The sequence below is a fragment of the Scyliorhinus torazame genome, chromosome 17 (genome assembly GCF_047496885.1).
Source record: "Scyliorhinus torazame isolate Kashiwa2021f chromosome 17, sScyTor2.1, whole genome shotgun sequence".
Classification (NCBI taxonomy): domain Eukaryota; kingdom Metazoa; phylum Chordata; class Chondrichthyes; order Carcharhiniformes; family Scyliorhinidae; genus Scyliorhinus; species Scyliorhinus torazame.
The window spans coordinates 111,418,711-111,439,723 of NC_092723.1; the positions used below are offsets into that span (position 1 = coordinate 111,418,711).

The 21,013-nt window shown below is 46.0% G+C and overlaps 1 protein-coding gene across 1 annotated transcript in view; it reads right to left on the reverse strand.

Annotated features, from left to right (window-relative positions):
• The window catches only part of LOC140393469 (uncharacterized), a 470,641-nt gene that overhangs the window by 189,177 nt on the left and 260,451 nt on the right, over positions 1-21,013 (reverse strand). Inside the window, exons 135-138 of the mRNA XM_072479798.1 lie at positions 14,508-14,635; positions 11,894-12,027; positions 6,122-6,216; positions 5,014-5,173 (exon numbers count right to left, since the gene is read on the reverse strand). Of these exons, the coding sequence (XP_072335899.1) occupies positions 5,014-5,173; positions 6,122-6,216; positions 11,894-12,027; positions 14,508-14,635 (517 nt within the window). The remainder of the gene's footprint in view (positions 1-5,013; positions 5,174-6,121; positions 6,217-11,893; positions 12,028-14,507; positions 14,636-21,013) is intronic.

The window sequence follows — 21,013 nt, forward strand, 5'->3', positions numbered from 1 at the left end:
TCTCCTAAATGAAATTTGGGCTCGACATAATGCTGAACTCTTCTTCTGTTACCTCCGTCTCCATACTCACTTCCTTGGGCAGGAATCTTCCCCTTGTCAAGTGTATTCTTTCACCCGCCTCCCATATTCCCCTTCTACCTGTGCCCGTCCTTCTGGCTTCCTATCTGCTTTTGATCTATTCACTGAGAACTGTCAGCGCAATATCAGTCATCTATTTATCTCTGTCCGTCTTCACTCCACCTGACTCTTGAACTTGCTGCCCTCTGTTTTCTCAGGTCCAACCCTGATTTTGTTATCAAATCTACCAACGAAGGTGGTGCCGTTGTTGTCTGACCTCTACCCTTGCAGAGGTTGACTACCAATTCTCAGAGTCATGGTCTATCTTCTCCTAGACCATGACTCCACCACCGAATATCAAGCCATTGTTTCCAGGACCAACACTGATGTCATTTCCTCTGGAGATTTTCCTTCAACAGCTTCCAAACTCACAGTCCCCCAACCCTGCACAGCCAGCTTCTAAAATCCCAAAATCAGTATTGTCCTGGTAAGTAAAGTCGCCATAGTCCCAGATGACCATAGGCTGCTTTCCCCTTTGAGGGGGAAAACTAACTGGTGGTGATTTAACCTGAGGATCACCACACCTCAGGCGAGGGGCAAGGTTGAGAAGGCGGGTCTTCATGAATAACCTCAGAGTCATAGAAGTTTACAGCATGGAAACAGGACCTTTGGCCCAATTTGTCCATGCCACCCAGTTTTTACCACGGAGCTCGTCCCAATTTTCCGCATTTGGCCCATATCCCTCTATACCCATCTTACCCATATAACTGTCTAAATGCTTTTTAAAAGACAAAATTGTACCAGCCTCTACTACTTCCTCTGGCAGCTCGTTCCAGACACTCACCACCCCGTTTGAAAAAATTGTCCCTTTGGAACGTTTTGTCTCTCTCCCCTCTTACCTTAAACCTATGCCCTCTAGTTTTAGACTCCCCAACATTTTGAAAAAGATCTTTAAAAAATAAATTTAGAGTACCCAATTCATTTTTTCCAATTAAGGGGCAATTAAGGGGCAATATAGCGTGGCCAATCTAGCTACCCTGCACATTTTTGGATTGTGGGGGCGAAACTCATGCAAACACGGGGAGAATGTGTAAACTCCACACAGACAGTGACCTAGAGCCGGGATCGAACCTGGGACATCGGCACCGTGTGGCAGCAACGCTAACCACTGCTTCGCCCCCTTTTGAAAAAGATGTTGACTCATCTGTGCCCCTCATAATTTTATAGACCTCTATAAGATCATCCCTAAGCCTCCTAAGCTCCAGGGGGTAAAGGCCTGGTCTATCCAGCCTCTCTTTATAACTCAAACCATCAAGTCCCGGGAGCATCCTCGTAAATCTTTTCTGCACTTTTTCAAGTTTAATAATATCCTTTCCATAATAGGTTGACCAGAAATGTGCACAGTATTCTAAGTGTGGCCTTACTAATGTTCTTGTACAACTTCAACAAGATGTCCCAACTCCTGCATTCAGTGTTCTAATCAATGAAACCAAGCATGCTGAATGCCTTCTTCACCACCCCGCCCACCTGTGACTCCACTTTCAAGGGTTTCTGAACCTATACTCCTATGTCTCTTTGTTCTGTAACTCTCCCCTACAACCTATCATTAACTGAGTAGGTCCTGCCTCGATTCGATCTACCAAAATGCATCACCTCACATTTAATCTAAATTAAACTCCATCTGCCATTCATCTGCCAATTGGCCCAATTGATCAAGATCCCGTTGCAATCCTAGATAACCGTCTTCACTGTCCACAATGACACCAATCTTAGTGTCATCTGCAAACTTATTAACCATGCCTCCTATCATTAATATAAATAACAAATAACATTGGACCCAGCACTGCTCCCCGAGGCACACCGCTGGTCACAGGCCTCCAATTTGAAAAACAACCCTCTGCAGCCACCCTGGATCCTCACCCTGGATCCCGTGAGTTTTAACCTCAGCCGGTACGGGAATTGAACCCGCGCTGTTGGCCTCGCTCTGCATCACGAACCAGCTGTCCAATCAACTGAGCTAAACCGGCCTGAACATTCCCCATCCAACATTACTCTCTTTCACCGAACTGAATTTGTTCTCTCACTCAACAATTTCTCCCTTAACTTGTCTCACTTCGTGCAAATAAAAGGGGTGGCTATAGGTACCTCATGGATTCCGGTTATGCCTGCTTTCTCATGGGATATGTGGAACATTCCTTGTTCCAGTCTACTCAGGCCAGCTCCCACAACTCTTTTACATTACATCAATGACTGCATTGGTGCCTCTTCTTGCTCTTGTCTGGACCTGGAAAAACTTGGATTTTGCTTCCAATTTACACCCCTCACTCACCTTCAGATGGTCCACCTCCCGAACTTCCCTTTCCATCCTGGAGCTCTCCGTCTCCATTTCTGATGATAAACTGAGCACCAATATATAATCAAAGCTCATTGACTCCAACAGCTACTTTGACGACAGCTTACTCACACCCCTCTAAGGAATTCATCCCATTCTCACAGTTTGTCTGCCTCCATCGCATCTGTTCCAGTGATGCCACCTTCCAAACGGTGCTTCTGACATATCTGGCTTTTTTCTAAACTGAGAGTTCACCCACTGTTGACAGGCCACTCAACCAAGTCCAACCCATCTCCCTCACATGCTCCCACACATCAGTTTCCTCTCCTCCCTCCCAGAACCTTCATAGGGTTGCCCTTGCTCCACAACGTCTGAAACAATATAAAATCCATCACATTTCTCCCTCTCTTTAACTCTAATGACCGTAAGGACTCAAAGCATTAACTTTGATTTTCTCTCTGCAGATCCTGCCAGGCCTACTGAGCTTTTCCAGCATTTTCTGTTATTATTTCATCTATCACCCCTCTGTTTACTGACCTATATTGGTTCCATAGCAAAAAACGTTGCAATTTTAGAACTCTTGTTCTTGTTTTCAAACCCCTCCTTCTACCTCCCTATCCGTCTAATCTCTTCCATCCCCAGAATCCTTTGCGTTCCTCTAATTCTGGCCACTGAGCATCCTGAGCTTCATGATTGGTGGCCAAGTTATCAGTTTCCTGAGCCCTAAGCTTGACATTTCCTCCGTAAATCTTTCTGCCACTCTGTTCCCCTTCAAGACACTTCTTATAATCTATCTCATAGAATTTACAGTGCAGAAGGAGGTCATTCGGCCCATTGAGTCTGCACCGGCCGTTGGAAAGAGCACTCTTCCACCTATCCCGTAACCCAGTAACCCCACCTAACCTTTTTGGACACTAAGGGCAATTTATCATGGCCAATCCATCTAACCTGCACACCTTTGGACTGTGGGAGGAAACCGGAGCACCCGGAGGAAACCCACGCAGACACGGGGACAGCGTGCAGACTCCGCACAGACAGTGACTCAAGCCGGGAATCGAACCTGGGGCCCTGGAGCTGTGATGCAACTGTGCTAACCACTGTGCTACCGTGCTGCATCAACCCTCAGAAAGAGCACTCTGCCCCGGCCCACACCCCCATCCTATTCCCACGCATTGAGCATGGCCAATCCACCTAACCATATATTTTGGACTGTGGGAGGAAACTGGACCACCCAGAGGATACCCATGCAGACACAGGGAGAACGTGTAAACGCCACAGAGTCACCCAAGGCCGTAATTGAACCCAGGTCACTGGGGCTGTGCAGCAGCTATGCTAACCACTGTGCCACTTCTCAGGAATCTCAGGATGGCATGATTCCTTTCTGTTTCAGGATAGGCAAAGCTAATAGACATCCTTCTTACTCAGGCTGCATCATTCCAAGATCTCATTGCTGTCATGCCTCAATATTTAAGACTCCTGGACAGCCACTCCAGAGTTTGTGCCACCCGCCCCCAGGCAGGGAATAGTGTTGCCTCCTCTTTCGGGGTCTCATCCACCCAGTAAATTAGACCCACCTCATCGATTATCATCACCCACCCCCCCACCCCACCCCATGTGGCCCACAGCCATCCCATACCCCCATGACAGACATCAGACGAACAAGCCTCTGAAAATGTTTAAACATCAGACAGCAGACATCAGGACCACCCACATCAACTGCAACACCCATCATGAAATCCCCCTCTCTCCACCCAAACACCCAAAGCTGGCCAGAAGACTCTGCCCCCTTGGAGCTAGGTGGAGGCAGCGGTGCTCACTTCCTTCCTCCCTCGGAGGTCATGGCACCGGGTTCCCATTTCTAAAAGGCAGCAGTAATTTGCGCCAAGATGATGTCACATCTGGTGGGTAGGAAGATTCAATGAGGGCTGAAGATGCAACGTTAACTGAGCTGGATTTATTATAATGATTCAAATTCACACTAATCAGGTTTGTGCCCTCCCTTGGTGTGAACCTGATCGGATCATCGGGAAGGGCCCGGGCAGATCGTGCTGGGAAATCTCACCGGCGCCAAACCGGTTTTTGGCCTCTAACAAGATTTACCAGCCATGACTGGATTTGCACCCACGGCTAACGCAGCAGCTAAATCCCATCCAATATCGCCAATTATTTATTTCTACTTCTGATATTCCCAGATTTGCCAGAAGCCTACTTCCTTAAAAACAAAACATACTGGGAATTTTGACAGGCTGAATACGTGAACGTATTAACTTTCTTCCTGAGCTGGGTACAAAAGGTGTACACAGATTCGCATCACCAGGTCTTCCTGTGGCAAGGCCCCAACACTTGCCTGTCTGGAAGACACCATATCAAGACCAGGCACTTTGCTCCCTGACCACGACCAAAACGCCCCCCTACAAAATAAGAACCATGGACCAACTTTCAGTCATTGGCTCTAATATAATTCTGTATGCCTCAGGATCAAAATTTGCTTTAAAACCCTACTGTGTAGCACCTTAAGGGGTTTCAATCTGTTAAAGGTGCTATATAAATAAAGGTTGGTGCAGAAAATATCTTGGAAAGTGCTATGGAGGCTTTCAAATACACCGCAAAATACAAGCAATTACCTGATGAATTATCTGGAATTCCTCCTGTCAACCCAAGTCTCCTCACTTCAGACTCAGTGTGTGAGGCCACCCAAATGACCACTACAGTTTCATTCACTCCATGCTGGAGAGCTTGCAGGTTAAATCCAAGCAAGTCAATCAGATTCTGGGGACTCAGTTTCTGAAACAGAAAGAACATGGGATGAACAAACATGAGCTTACCTTCGACTAACCCGACAACATGAAGTCAAAATTATGATGTAGGGTGGGACTAGGTCTGTTGGATTTGAACTCGCGATTACGTTGGAATATTTTGGCCCCTTATCATGAAATTTACTTATTACTGAGCAAAAGATGCATATTGTAAATTTCAAGTGTGTCTGAGTCACGTTTTAATGGGCAGTGTTGCTGAACACAACAGGAAGTGGTGCCCACTTCCAATGTCCAAGAGTACACAATAGGCATGCAACTTGTAATTTGCACATTTGCATAATTTGAGAGTGCAACAATCTCATTCTGCTGTTATGCAGATCTTGCAACTCTCACGAATATTTGTTCCATTTTTCAATAGGGAGACTAAAAATTGCATTGCCTTGCCTTCTGTTAGCAGTTCTGCCAGAAAACAAGTTGCTTCACCTTTCTTTTCACAGTTTACAATATCATTTGGAACACATGTTCACTGTCCTCTGTATTTTTGCTTCATAATAATAATAATAATAATAATAATAATAATAATAATAATCACATTTTATCACAAGTAGGCTTCAATGAAGTTACTGTGAAAAGCTACTAATCGCCACATTCCAGCGCCTGTTCTGGGAGGCTGGTACAGGAATTGCATTACACGCCAGCTGTTTAGCCCACTGTGCTAAACCAGCAAGTGTCTTGTTACTTAGAATTCTAAAGAATTAAGCATTTGCTTTGGGCTAACCAGCCTTTCCATTAATTATAATTTGAATTGTATAACAGTGAACTCAATCAGCTCTACATTTCTGTCACTGATATTTTATAATAACATGCTACTAATCAGCAGTAGTGTTGCAGAGTCAGAGATACCATCCATGCGCTAAGTATAGAATGTGAGGTAAAGAAATTGAGACGGCTCCTAAAAATGCACAGATCAACACACCTTTACTTCTTCAGGATTCAGTCCCTTGAAGGTTTCAAAGTCCATGTTGACACGGTTATTAGCAAGAGACGTCAGATCATCAACTGGGGTACCACCTGAAGAAAACATGCATTTTTTTTTAGATGTGCACTCCTTTATAACTAATACACACTGGTGGTGAGCTTCAAAGATAGGGTGAGTTATGACAAAGGGGAGAAGGTCTGAAAAGTTGAGAAAGCTTGGACAGTTTCGAGGAATCCTGTCCCACTTATCACTTAGAAAAAAATTCAAAGAACATTTGATGGCCCCATTCCATCTTCAAGCAGCAGTTTAGGAGAGTTGCTGGAATGCTCCAAGATTTTCACCCAACAGTCCACCATCAGTAAGACTGATGTCACACTTCCTGATTTTAGGCTTGAGTACTTGGACTGGACGCAGTCCCCAAAAAACAATGCAATACTAAAGTCGGTATGTAAGATTGCACTTTGCAGAGAAATACTCAGACTTTTCATTGACTAGTTCAAACATGGACATCTGCAGCCCTTCTATTGGGGTGGATAGCCTCTTCCAATTTTAAAATAACATGAATGCCATGATTTGAAAATGGATAAATTTCCTTCTCAGAATCTTCTACTTAGTCCTTTAATTGCAGCTATGTCAATGTCAACAAATCACAACAAATCACCCTCATGCCTTTGCTGATCTTCCAACAGCATTCACCATGAGGTCCTGAAAGGAATTTCTTTTAAAAAAATATTCTATCCAAGGCATTTGCAGATAACAAAGAGAAGAAAAATCATACGACATTTAAAATAACCAACACCCAATCCACCCCGACTTCCCAATATCACCCCCTTCTCCCTTCCTGCCTTCCCCATTTTAACCCCCTTTGCTGACCCCTCAATCCTCCTTAAAGAAGTTAATAAACTGCTTCCACCTCCAAGTGAACCCATCCACCGACCCCCTCAGGACGAACGTGACCTTCAGCAGCCTCAGGAATTCCGCTAGATCGCTCACCCACACCCCCGCTTTCGGCGGCTCAGAGTCCCTCCATCTGAGCAAGATCCGTCTCCGGGCTATCAGGGGGGCAAAGGCCAAGACATCAGCCTCTCTTGCCCCCTGGACTCCCGGGTCTTCCGACACCCCAAATATCGCTACCTCTGGACTCGGGGCTACCATCATCCCAGTCGGATATTTCATCTGCAAACCCCTGCCAGATTCTCTTCAGCTTCAGACATGCCCAAAGCTCACACCTATCCTCTTCCCCCTCAAAAAACCTACTCATCCGTTTAACATCATATATGCCCTATGGATGACTTTAAACTGCATTAAGCTTAGCCTCGCATATGCAGAGGACGTATTCACCCTCCGCAGGGCCTCAGCCCACGTCCCAGCCTCCACCTACCCTCCCACTTACACGCTTTATATCCCCCACCAGGGGCATTATATCCCCCTCCCAGTCTATCAACTCCTTGTAGACCTCGGACACCTTGCCCTCCCCTATCTCCTCCTTGGACAGTACCTTATTCTGCAACCCCAGAGGCGGCAGCCCAGGAAAGGAAAGTACCTCTCTCCTCACAAAATCCTGGACCTGCAGGTACCTAAAACCGTTCTCCCGGGCAACTCGTATTCTTCCTTCAGAGTCATGAATCTTGCCCTTATAAACAGATCGCCAAATTGCTCAATCCAGAAATCTCGCATCCAACCCCCCCCCGGCGCAAACCTATGGTTCTCACAGATCGGTACCCACAGCAAGATACCCTCCAATCCCAAATGCTGACTCCACTGCCCCCACACCCTTAGGGCCGACACAACCACTAGGCTCAAGGAGTGTCTGGTCGGTGAGAATGGCAGAGGCACTATCAACAACACCCTTAAGCTCATTCTTCTATACAAAGCTGCCTCCAGCTGCCCCCACGCCGATCCCTCCCTCATACCCATTTACTGACCATGTAATAGTTCAACATGTTCGGCAATGCCAGCAAACAACTCCCCCACCCCCAACCCCCCACTCCAGAAAAGCCCTCCTGACCCGTCTTCCCCACCCACACTAATCCCACACAAATCTCGAGATAAGGACATTGACCTTTTTAAAAAACGTCTTCCGGACGAAGATTGGGAGGTTCTGAAACACGAACAGAAACCTTGGCAGCACTGTCATTTTTACTGTCTGCACCTATCCCGCCAGCGACAATAGCAGAACATCCCACCTCTTAAAGTCCCCCTTCATCTGCTCCACCAACCGAGTCAAGTTCAGCTTGTGCAGTTGCGCCCAGCCCCACGTCACCTGGATACACAAGTATCTAAAACACGCCCCCACTACCTTGAAGGGCAGCTCTCCTAATCTCCTCTCTTGCCCTCTAGTCTCAATTGAGAACACCTTGCTCTTTCCCACATTCAACTTGTACCTAGAGAACCGGCCAAATTCCTCCAAAATGCCCCAAATACCAATCAATGGGTCCGAAATGTATAATAGCAATGTACAGCGAGACTCTATGCTCGGCGCACCACCCCGCACTGTCCCTCTCCAATCCCCCTACACCCTAAGCGCCATTGCCAGCAAATCGGCAAAGCAAAGAGTAATGGGGAAAGCGGGCACCCCTCTCAGGTCCCCCGATGCAACCCAAAATATCCCGAACTCACTCTCTTCGTCCGCACACTTACAACCGGTGCCTTGTATAGCAACTGGGCCCAGTCCACAAACCCCTGCCCGAACCCAAACCGCCCAGCACCTCCGACAGATATTCCCACTCCACCCAGTCGAACGCCTTCTCCGCATCCATCGGCACCACCACCGAAATGTCTTGCCCTTCCGGAGGCATCATAATTACATTGAGTACCCTCCTCACATTCACCAACAACTGCCTCCCCTTTACGAAACCAGGCTGATCGTCAGCTGTCACCCCCAGGACACAGTCCAAGGGGCGCGAAGCCAAGACATTTCGGCAACAACTTGTCGTCAACGTTCAATAACGCTATCAGGCGGTACTACTCACACTGCTCCGGATCTTTGTCATTTTTCAGTATCAGGGAAATGGAAGCCTGCGACAGTGCAGAGGCGAGTTCCCCCCTCTCCCTAATCTTGTTATATGCCCTCACCAACAGTGGCCCCAGAACCCCCCAAACATTTTCTAAAACTCCATCGGAAATCCGCCTGACCCAGGGTCTTCCATGCCTGCATCGCCCCCATGCTCTCCATCAGCTCCCTCAGCCCGATTGGGGCCCCCAATCCCTGCACCAATTCCTCCTCTACCTTGGGAAACTTGAACCCATCCAGGAACTGCGCTGCATCCCCCCTCCCACCCCCCGCCCTGGATGGGGGCTCCGACTCACATATTCTCCAGTAAAACGCCTCAAACATGCCGTTCACCCTCTCCGGGTCCAGCACCACCACCCTACCCATCCCTTACTCTGCCAATCTCCCTCGCCACCTCAACTGGTGGGCCAGCATCCTACTTGCCTTCTCACCGTATTCATATACTGCCCTCTGGCCCTCCGTAACTGCCGCACCGCCTTCCTTGTGGACACTAACCTGAACTCCATCTGGAGCCTTTACCACACCTTCAACACCCCTGCCTCTGGGGTCTATGAATACCTTCTAGCCACCCTCAGGATCTCATCTGCCTTGCCTTCTCTGCCCATTCCACCTTCTCCCTATGCACCTGAATTGAGATAAACACCACCCAACCACCGCCTTGAGCGCCTCCCTCAGCGTGGCGGTCATAGCCTCTCCATCGTTTAGCTTCACGGACCTCCAGATGGCGGCCCACACCCCCTCGCACACCGCCACATCCGCCAATAGCCCTACATCCAGCCTCCATTGCGGACGCTGGGTTCCTACGCCCCATTCACAAATCCACCCAGTGCGGCGGGTAGTCAGAGACCACGATCGACGAATACTCCGAGTCAACCATCCCCGCCAACAACATCTTATTCAGATTAACTTGAGTTCATAGAATAAACATTGTTTTACTTTAAAAAAATACTTTTCCATTTCTGCTGTACCACACCTGTAGAGTGGGCCGTGCGCTCCCCATACCACAATCTATTAAAAGTTGTGGGTCAGGTGAACTCCATGATAACTTTGGGGTTTTCTAAACCCTGGCCCATAACATCAGAAGCAATGCCTGAGTCTGGTATGTCTCTCTTGTGGGAACCATGAATTGCATTCAATTTGGATGGGTTTTTGGAGCAGGCAAGGAGCTGGATTAGGGGTTCGCCGCTGTGCACACTCTGAGCTCTGGCTTTGACTTTGATAAAGGAATAAATAAAAAAAAATAACAGTACTCACGCTTCTGGAAAGTCACCCAGAGGCAGTCAGGGTACAGTCCTTCATCAGAGATGAGCCTTGACCCAGTTAAATCCGACCCCCCTCTGTGCCAGTTCTGCTCCCAAGTCCTGGTACACCCGCAGCTCGTTTCCTTCCCAGGTGCATTTCCTAGTCTGCCTCGCCCACCGGCGATCTTCTCCGTATCCAGAAAGTGGTGCACCCATACCACCGTCGCCCTTGGTGGCTTGCCCGCTTGCGGCCTCCTCACCAGCACCCTGTGCACTCGGTCGACCTCCAGGGATCGGTCAAAGGTATTTCCCCAATCAGCATCTCCAACATTTTGGCCATGTACGTGCTGGCCTCCGCATCTTCTATGCCTTCGGGCATCCCCGTTGTCTTCTGGAGCGATTCTCCAGATCCTCCACATTCTCCATCAGCCTCTTTGGGGTCTCCCACATCACCCCCACCTCGGCTACTAACGAGGCCAGCTGCCCTTCATGCTCCCCTCACCGCCTCCTCCACTTTCCGGATCACCCGGCCCTGGGACTCCAGCATCTGTTCCATTCTCTTGATCCATGATATAATCGGTTCCACGACTTTGGCCAGGTCCTCCAGGACTTTTTTCATCTGTTGACTGAACTTTCCATTCAGAAACTCCACTAGCGGGCAGCGTGGTGGCACAGTGGTGAGCATTGCTGCCTCACGGCGCCAAGGTCCCAACTTCGATCCCGGCTCTGGGTCACTGTCTGTTTGGAGTTTGCACATTCTCCCAGAGTTTGTGTGGGTTTCGCCCCAACAACCCAAAGATGTGCAGGCTAGGTGGATTGGCCATTCTAAATTGCCCCTTAATTGGAAAAAATGAATCGGATACTCTAAATTTATTACAAAAAAGAAACTTCACTAGCTACTCCGTTGACCACTGGGCAGGCAGACCAGCCCCCTTGCCCTCCGCCAACTTATCCTGTGGCGTACCACGAAGACTCTCCTATTTCAGCCGCTCTTTTCTTTTTGCCCTACTCCTAGTTCGTGGATCCATCCACCAGCCACACCGAGGAGTAACACCTTCTGCAGGAACTCCTGCACTTCTTGCCATCAAAACCTTTGCCTTTTGGTCGGGGGAAAAGACCAAAAAATACCTCCTTGAGCGGGAGCCACCAAATGTGTGGCCGCTCACTCCATGGCTGCCACTGGAAATCCCTAAAAGACTTTTAATTGGCTATTTTTATTGAGTTTAACATCATTGGACTAGCAATTACTTAAAGATATAATGTCCTCCATCAAAATTATCACACAAGAAATGAACTGAGTTAAATGTCACAGAGGTTAAACAATATTTCTGCACACACTTGAGGGTCCTGAAGCTTTGCCAATCTGAGTGTCTGAATTTAAATAAGTGGAATGTCCTTATAGTGAGAAAATGTGAACTCCAGATCAGACACAGAAACTCCATCTGTCAGACTTCAGTAGTTTAATTTGAAGAATCAAATAGGATGATGGGATTTCTTGTGAATCCCTTTACTCACCAACATATGCCTTTATCAGCTGGAAGTAGGGGATTGGATTACTTTGCTGAGAGTTCAGTTCATTGCGTGCCTGACGGTAAAGCAAGTTCTTCTTTGACTGCGTACACATAGAAAGATCCAGAGCTCCTGCATCCCTGTGGGGAAAAAAGGTTAAAATGTTATTTTAGTGTCTCTACAACTGTACCAGGTAAGGGACTCTGAAGAGTCAAACAGATTTGAAATGTTAACTCTGTTTCTCTGTCCACAAATGCTGCCAGATCTGAATTTTTCCAGCGATTTCTGCTTTTATACAAAGTACTTGTATTGTCAGTTTCCAGCCCAAAGAGAGTTATCCAATCTTCTTGGCAGTACGTAGTAGAGTGCCAAATTGCCAATCACATCTGCTAATGTGTAAGAGTCTTTCCTGTCTATTTTGTTTGTTCCCAGTTCTTTTATTGTATTATTTTTGGTCTGTGGACCCATAATCGGAATGTGCATTAAGCAGAAGACTCAAAGTGAAGCCTGCTCATCGGGACACTATGTTCCTAGGTTTTGTATTTTGGAGAAGAAGCATACCCTTCGGTGCCGAGTGACTCTTAGGAACTGTTTTTGGCCGAAGTCGGTTCTATTGGCTGGCTCGAAACCTGTGGGTTGGCCAGGGACAATGCACTGCCTGACAACAGTCAGTGACTGGTTCCTGCGTGATGCTTTTTGAGAGAGCTTGGCAGAAGTGATTTGACCTTGGAACTAAAAGGAACAGTCTACTTTCTCTCTTGCTGAAGTTTTGTTGTTCTAAAACCAGTGAGTGCATGGCACATCTTTGTTGTAAACCTGAAATGATCCTGAGTCTGCAGAAAAAGTAGACAATCTTGCCAAATAACACCACCTCAAGCCAAGAAGGAAGTACACATATATATATAGAGAGAGAGTGGGGCTCTGTTAGGTGGGGGGGGGGGGGGGGGTGCGGTTGGGAAAGTGATATTAGATAGTCAGTTATATTTTCTGCCAGTTTAATTATAATACTGCACATAAGAAAAGGTTACTTGTGTTAAAGTTACAGACCTGGTGATTGCAGTTTATTGGGCTCAGTCAAGGACTTCAGGTGGCTCAAGTGGGGCTGGACTTGACCTCACACTAGCCCATTGGGGTTGTGACACTAGCATAAATCATAGTTTGACTGAATATTAATTCAATGACTTATATTAGAAAGGACATATGTATCCATCTAGGGACAGTCGGAGAGATGTATTATTGTAACGCCTTCCATAATCGAATAGTCTGCACATTGGACTGGGTACAGATACATATCGATGCATCTCATAAAAGACCCTCAGGCTGATAAGAAAATAAGCTACAAATATATGTTAACATCTATGAGAGGCTTTCTGACTTACCTTGGAAAAATATTAGAATTTCATTTGAGACACGTTACAAAAGCAAAACCATGAAGACAGGACAACGATAATTGTTCAATCTGATAATTCACCTCCTGAGATGGTTGTTGATTTTATAAATCAGTGGGACACAGGGTGAGTAAATTAACTGCTTCAGAGTCTCTGTGAAAAGACCTTGCCCATCATGGTGTAACTGTACAAGATTGCAGTGATGGGAAACAATACAGTGAGACCACCGGTGATTGCCTCAAATAAGACAACTCAGGATAAACTGCAGCAGTATCAAAAAGAAGGTTGCCTAATGTAAATTTGCTCCGTGAAATTGCACATCAACAAAATCATGGTCACAGTTGCAACTTCAAGTGGATGTCTCGACCTGTAAATCTAAGTAAATTTGAATGTTTTCATCAAATTGCTTCAGGTAATTAAAATGAGTTGTACCAAAAATTGGAAGGAGAATTTTTGTGATGGTGATCCCCAAATACTCAGTTTATGTATGAACTGAAGAAGAAAGCTTGGAGTTTGTTCCGTTCAGGGGGACTGGTAAAGTCATTGAGAGAGGAATAGATGATTCTGGGTGGTCACATCCAGCAGTTCCTGAAGAGAGCAAGATATGGAGATCAGCTGGTCAAAAAGGCATGAACTACATGCCTTGGTTGGCTAATACAGAGGCTATAATAGCCAGGGACTATTGCTAGAATGATATATAGCACAAGTAACGCCACACATCTAGAGTACCCGGTACAGTTCTGGTCACACTTGGACTGGAGAAGTTTGGCCAGGAGGATTAATTGGATAAGCTGCTGTTTCTTTCTTTAAAACAGAGGAGGCTGAGGGGTTGATGAAACTGAGGGGAGCCCAAATAGTCATGGGGGGAGTCTAAATAGGAAGGATCTATTTTCCTCAGCAAAGAGGTCAATAACAAAGGTGTACTGATTTAAAGTAATTTAAAGCAGAAGACTGGAGGACGATAGATAACAATTGATTTCACCAAGAGGATGCTGAGATTTGGAAGTCACTGCTTAAAAAAGTGGTAGAGGCAGAAACCCTCACTTTGTTTCTGCCGGCACAGATGCGATGGGCCAATTGGCCTCCTCCAGTGCTATCAATTTCTCTGATTCTATGATTGTTTACTTTACAATTACCTTGCCTTGAGATTTTAATTAACTAACTTTGATACAGTTGGAAATCATCACATTTCACTCATCACGGAACTAGTAATAGAAAGGTGCAACATTTACGTCAAGTTGGAAATTGTCGACAGCTGTAGTTCATCCAGAGTGCATAACTTGGCTCCACCGATAGCTTTCAAAGAAACTGCATTTAGAATGCCACCTAACTGGAGGAATCTTGTAACAATGGATTGCACCTATAGAAAGAGATGTGAAGTACAGGTTATAACTCAGTCTTACAAAGCAGCATCCAAAAAGTTAAGAAGCTTCTTTTTTATGCTAATTCATCTCAAATGTTTTACAAAATATTTTTATCGGTGTTTTACAGTTTTTATAGAGTAACAGTTCATACGTATCTGGTATTTACAAACACGTTTGTGTCTTATTTACAACGGTTTTTACATGAGGTCCCTCATGCTAGCTTGGAGTTTGGAGCTCCTGAAGTGACATCAAGATTCATAAATGGCTTGGGGCAAGTGGAAGTAGCTGATTGGGTGAGTACAGTTGGGTAAATATTTACTATGTTTATTGCTTATAGTTTAGAAGGTCTATGTGTTGTGGTTTATAGTTTGTAAGTGCTATATTCTGCAGTAACGATTACCAGGGAAGAGGGCCTTAGATTAATTTATATTATTTGATTTTCAGTATTTTCCAAAAAGTTTAATTTAAAGGAGTAAGTCATGGCAGAAGAGCTTAAAACGGTGGTGTGCTCCTCCTGCTATATGTGGGAAGCAGGGACCATTTCTAGTGCCTAGGGCCAGCAAGTGTGCAGGAAGAGTGTCCAGTTGAAGCTCCTGGAAGTCTGGGTTTTGGAGCTGGAGCAGCAGGTGGGGATACTGCAGAGCATCCGCAATCAGTGCAGGAATCCAATACGTACAGGGGATCCATTGCAAGGAGAATTGATGAGCCTTTCTGTTGCCGCATACAATGGTATGTGAAGATTTAAAAAGAGTGGGAGCTGAGAGTCTGAGCGGAGATTTAAAAAGAACAGGAGCTGAGAGTCCGAGCAGAGATCTAAAAAGCGGGAGCTGAGAGGGACACCTTTGAGTCGCGGGCTGAATTTGAAAAACAATCCAGGAGTGACGTGATAGGAAAACGGTAAGTTCATTGGCTGGTAAGTAACTGCTCATTTGCATGGTGTATTCTAAATTGCTTTCAGATTAAAGATAAAGAGAAATATTTTGCAGATTAGAAAGACTAAAACTGACTGGCAATAATGTTTTTAAAAATCTAATTAAATGAAATAGAGATGCAGGGCCAGGCGATGTGTTGTTCCTGCTTGATGTGGGAGCTGGTGGACCCCATTGTGGCTCCTCATGACCATATCTGTAGTAAGTATTGGTTGCCTGAGGAACTCAAGATCAGAGTTGATGAACTGGATTCTGAGCTTCGGACCTTGCGACACACCAGGGACTTGGACATTCTGTTTCAGGAGGCAGTCACACCCCTTAAACTGGCTAGCTTGAATTTGGCCAGTAGCCAGAGAAAGGAAGGCATAACTGCGAGTGAGACAGGTAGAGGGATCCAGGAAATAGGGCTGCAGAAGCCTCAGCCCTTGACCTTGTCCAACAGGTTCTTGCTCCCTGTGTGAACAGGAACGGGGATTGCAGGGAGGATAAGCAAACTGACCACAGCACCATGGTACAGGAAGCCATTCAAGGGGGTTGGAGTGGGGGTGGGGTTGGAGAAAGAGAAAAGAAATGTAGTCGTAATTGGGGATAGTATAGTTAGGGGCATAGACAGAGTTCTCTGTGACCAGGATCGAGCGCCCCGAAGATTGTATTGCCTACCTGGTGCTCGGGTTCAGAATATCTCATCTGGGCTGCATAGGAACTTGGAGTGGGAGGGAAAAGATCGAATTGCCATGGCCAAGTAGGTACCACGGACATTGGTAGGACAATAGACATTCTGCTGTAGAAATACAAACAGCTAGAGGCTAAATTAAAAAGCAGAACCAGAAAGGTAATAATCTCTGGATTACAACTGAGCCATGAGCTAATTGGCACAGGATAAATAAGATTAAAGAAGTAAATGCGTGACTCAAAGGTTGGTGTGGGAGAAATGGGTTTGAATTCATGGGACATTGGCACCAGTATTGGGGAAGAAGGGAGCTGTTCCAATGGGACGGTCTTCACCTGAATCAAGTTGGGACCAAAGTCCTGGTTATTCGCATAACTCGGGCTGTAGATAGAGCTTCAAACTAAATAGTGGGGCGGAGGATTTGGCTGTATGGAAAATTAGAAAATTAAAGTTAAAGGAATCGGTGAATGTGCAGGTTAATGATGAGGACTTTAAACGGGTTAAAGGAGCCAAGGGCTCAGGAAAGGTTAGTAAAGTTGCCAGAACACGAAATAGAGAAGTGAGTATGGAAAGCGGCAGGAATTCAACTTTAGGCACAGCATAAAATGGGACAACTATGAGATGGGGGGGGGTGGGGGGGTTGGGGGGGGGGGGGGGTGGAGGCGGTCAATGCAGGACTGAGGGTGTTGTAACTAAATGCATGCAAGTATAAGAAACAAGGTAAATGAGCTTGTTGCACACACTGGAATTGGCGGGTACAATGTTGTGGGCATCACAGAGACATGGCTGCAAGGATAGGTGTCCTATTGAAAGGACAGGCAGATGGGTAGAGGGGCAGGGATGCATTGTTCATAAGAAATGAACTTAAATTGATAGCAAGAAGTGATATAGGATCAGAAGATGTAGAATCTGTGTGGATAGAGTTGAGGAATCGCAAAGGAAAAAACACCCTGATGGAAGTTATGTATAGGTCCCCTAGTAGTAGTCAGGATATGGGGCAGAAAATAAATCAGGAGATAGAAAAGGCATATAAGAAAGCAATATTACAATAATTATGGGGGACTTCAATATGCAGGTGGACTGGGAAAATCAGATTGGTAGCGGATCCCAAGAAAAGGAATTTGTGGAATGTCTATGAGATGGTTTTTTGGAGGAGCTTATGGTAGAGCCCACAAGGGAATAAGCAATTCTGGATTCGATGATGTGTAATGAGGCAGACTTGATTATGGAACTTAAGCTAAAAGAACCCTTACGGGGCAGTGACCACAATATGACAGAATTCACCCTGCAGTTTGAGAGGGGGAAGCTGGAATCAGATGTAACAAATTTACAATTGAATAAAGGTAACTACAAAGATATGAGGGAGGAGCTGGCCAGAGTTGATTGGAAGGGAAGCCTAGCAGGGAAGATAGTTGAACAGCAATGGCATGAATTTTGGGAGGTTATTCGGAAGGTACAACAGAAATTCATCCCAAGGAGGAGGAAACATGCTAAGGAAGGACAAGGCAGCCATGGCTGACAAGAGAAGTCAAGGACAGCATAAAAGCAAAGGAAAAAGCATACAATGTGATGAACATTAGTGAGGAGCCAGAGGATTGGCAAGCCTAATAAAGCAAGCAGAGGACAATTAAAAAAGCAATAAAGGGGGAGAAGATGATATATGAGTGCAAGTTAGCTTGTAATATAAAAGAAGATTGCAAGAGTTTTTTTCAATATCTAAAAGGTAAGAGAAGCAAGAAGAGCCATCAGACCACTGGAAAACGAGGCTGGAGAAGTAGTAATAGGGAACAAAGAAATGGCAGATTAGGTACTTTGCATCAATCTTCACAGTGAAAGACACCAGTGGCATACCAGAACTTGAAGAGTGTCAGCAGGCAGAGGTGAGTGAAGTGGCCATCACTTAGGAGAAAGTGGTGGGGAAGGGGAAATTTAATGGTCTGAAGGTGGATAAATCACGTGGAGCAGATGGACTACATTGCAGGGCTCTGAAGGAGGTGGCTGAGGAGATTGCGGAGGCATTCATGCTGATCTTTCAGAAATCACTGGAGACAGCGAGGATCCCAGAGGATTGGAAAATGGATAATGTAACACCCCTGTTTAAGGAGGGAGGGAGGCAGGCAGAAGACAGGAAATTTAGGCCGGTTAGCCTGACTTTGGTTGTTGGTAAGATTTTAGAGTCTGTTATTAAGGATTAGATTGTGGTGTACTTTTAGAAGTGCATGGTAAAAATGAAATGAAAATCGCTAATTGTCACAAGTAGGCTTCAAATGAAGTTACTGTGAAAAGCCCCCAGTCGCCACATTCCGGCTCCTGTTCGGGGAGGCTGGTATGGGAATTGAACCCACGCTGTTGGCCTGCCTTGGTCTGCTTTAAAAGCCAGCTATTTAGAAAGCAGCCTTTCTAAAATAGGACTGAGTCAGCACGGATTTGCCAAGGGGAGGTCATGCCTGACAAATCTTTTAGAATTCTTTGAGGAGGTAACGAGGAAGTTAGACAAAGGAGAACCATTTGAATTTACAGAAGGCTTTTGACAAGGTGCCGCATGCTGAATAAAATAAGAGCCCATGGTATTAGGAGCAAGGTACTGACATGGATAGAGGATTGGTTGACTGGCATAAGGCAGAGAATGGAAATAAAGGAGTCCTTTTCAGGATGGCAGCCGGTGACTAGTGGTGTTCCGCAGGGGTCAGTGTTGGGACCACAGCTGTTAATGATATACATTAATGATCTGGAAGAAGGTACTGAGGGCATTGTTGCTAAGAATGCAGATTATACAAAGATATGTAGAGAGGCAGGTTGTGTTGAGGATGTAGACAGGTTGCAGAAGGACCTGGACAGGCTAAGAGTTGGGGCAAAGAAGTGGCAGATGGAATAAATCGTCGGAAAGTGTGGGGTTGTGCACTTTGGTAGGAAGAATAAAGGCATAGACTATTTCTAAATGGGAAAAGGCTTTGGAAATCAGAAGCACAAAGGGACTTGGGAGTCCTAGTTCAGGATTCTCTTAACCATGCAGGTTCAGTTGGCAGTTAGGAAGGCAAATGCATTGTGAGCATTCATTTCGAGAAGAATAGAATACAAGATCAGTTGAGGCTGTAGAAGGTTCTGGCCAGACCCCATTTAGAATATTGCAAGCAGTTTTGGGCCCCATATCTAAGGACAGATGTGCTGGCCTTGGGAAGGGTCCAGAGGAGGTTCACAAGAATGATCCCGGAATGAAGGACATGTCATATGAGGAGCGGTTGAGGAATCTGGGTTTGTACTCCATGGAGTTTAGAAGAATGAGGGTGGGATATCTTTGGAACTTACAAAAATGCTCAGAGGCTTAAATAGAGTGAACGAGGAGAGGAGGTTTCCACCAGTAGGAGAAACTAGAACCCGAGGGCACAGCTTCAGAGTGAAGGGACGATCCAGTAAAACAGAGATGAGGAGGAATTTCTTCAGCCAGAGGGTGGTGAAACTGTGGCACTCATTGCCACAGAAGGCAGTGGAGGCCAAGTCACTGAGTGTCTTTAAGACAGAGATAAATAGTTTTTTGATTAATAAGGGGATCAGGGGTTATGGGGGAAATGCAGGAGAATGGGGATGAGAAACATATCAGCCATGATTGAATGGTGGAGCAGACTTGATGGCTGAATGGCCGAACACTGTTCCTGTATCTTGTGGTCAAATGTTGCCTCCTTTGTTGCTCAGGGTCAAGGATGTCTCAGAACAGCTGCAGGACATTCTGGAGGGGAGGGTGAACAGCCAGTGGTTGTGGTACACATTGGTATAGATTCATAGAATTTACAATGCAGAAGGAGGCCAGTCGGTCCATCGGCCCATCGAGTCTGGACCAGCCCTTGGAACGAGCAGCCTAATTACCATACCACCATCCTAACCCCGTAACCCCTCCTAAATTTTTTTGGACACTAAGGGCAATTTAGCACGGCCAATCCACCTACCCTGCACATCTTTGGACTGTGGGAGGACACCGGAGCACCTGGAGGAAACCCACTCAGACATGGGAGAACGTGCAGACTCCGCACAGATAGTGACCCAAGCCGGGAATCGAACCTGCGACCCTGGAGCTGTGAAGCAATAGTGCTAACCACTGTGCCACCTGACATAGGTTAAAAAAGTGATGCCGTCCTAAAAGCAGAATATAGGAGTTAGGACATGAGTGGAAAGGTAGTGATCTCAAGAGTACTACCTGTACCATGTCCAACCAGAGCAGGAATCACAGGAGAGATCAGATGAATGCATGGCTGAAGAGATGGTGCATGCGAGAGCATTTCAGATTCCTGGGACATTTGGATTGGTTCTAGGGGAAGTGGGACCAGTACAAACTGGATGGGTTACACCTGGGCAGGACCGGAACTGACGTCCGAGGGAGAGTATTTGCTAGAGTGGTTGGGGGGAGTCAGGAGAGGGGGCAACACGGGCAAGGACAAAAGACAGAAAGGGGAATAAGAAAAGCGATAGGCAAAGAAATCATGGGCCAGAATCAAACAGGGCTACTGTTATGGACCAGGGTTTAGAGAACCCCAAAGTGTATCATGGGGGTCACCTGACCCACAACTTTTACTAGATTGTGGTATGGGGAGCACACGGCCCACTCTACAGGTGTGGTACAGCAGGAATGGAAAACAATGTTTATTCTATGAACTCAAGATAACCTTTTTAAAACATACAGTGACCATCTTAGCAACCATTAATTCAAATACAACCCCCAAAGACTAAAACACTCAGTAAACCTTTAAGCTTTCCTTTTTAACATCCTTACGACTTAAAAACAA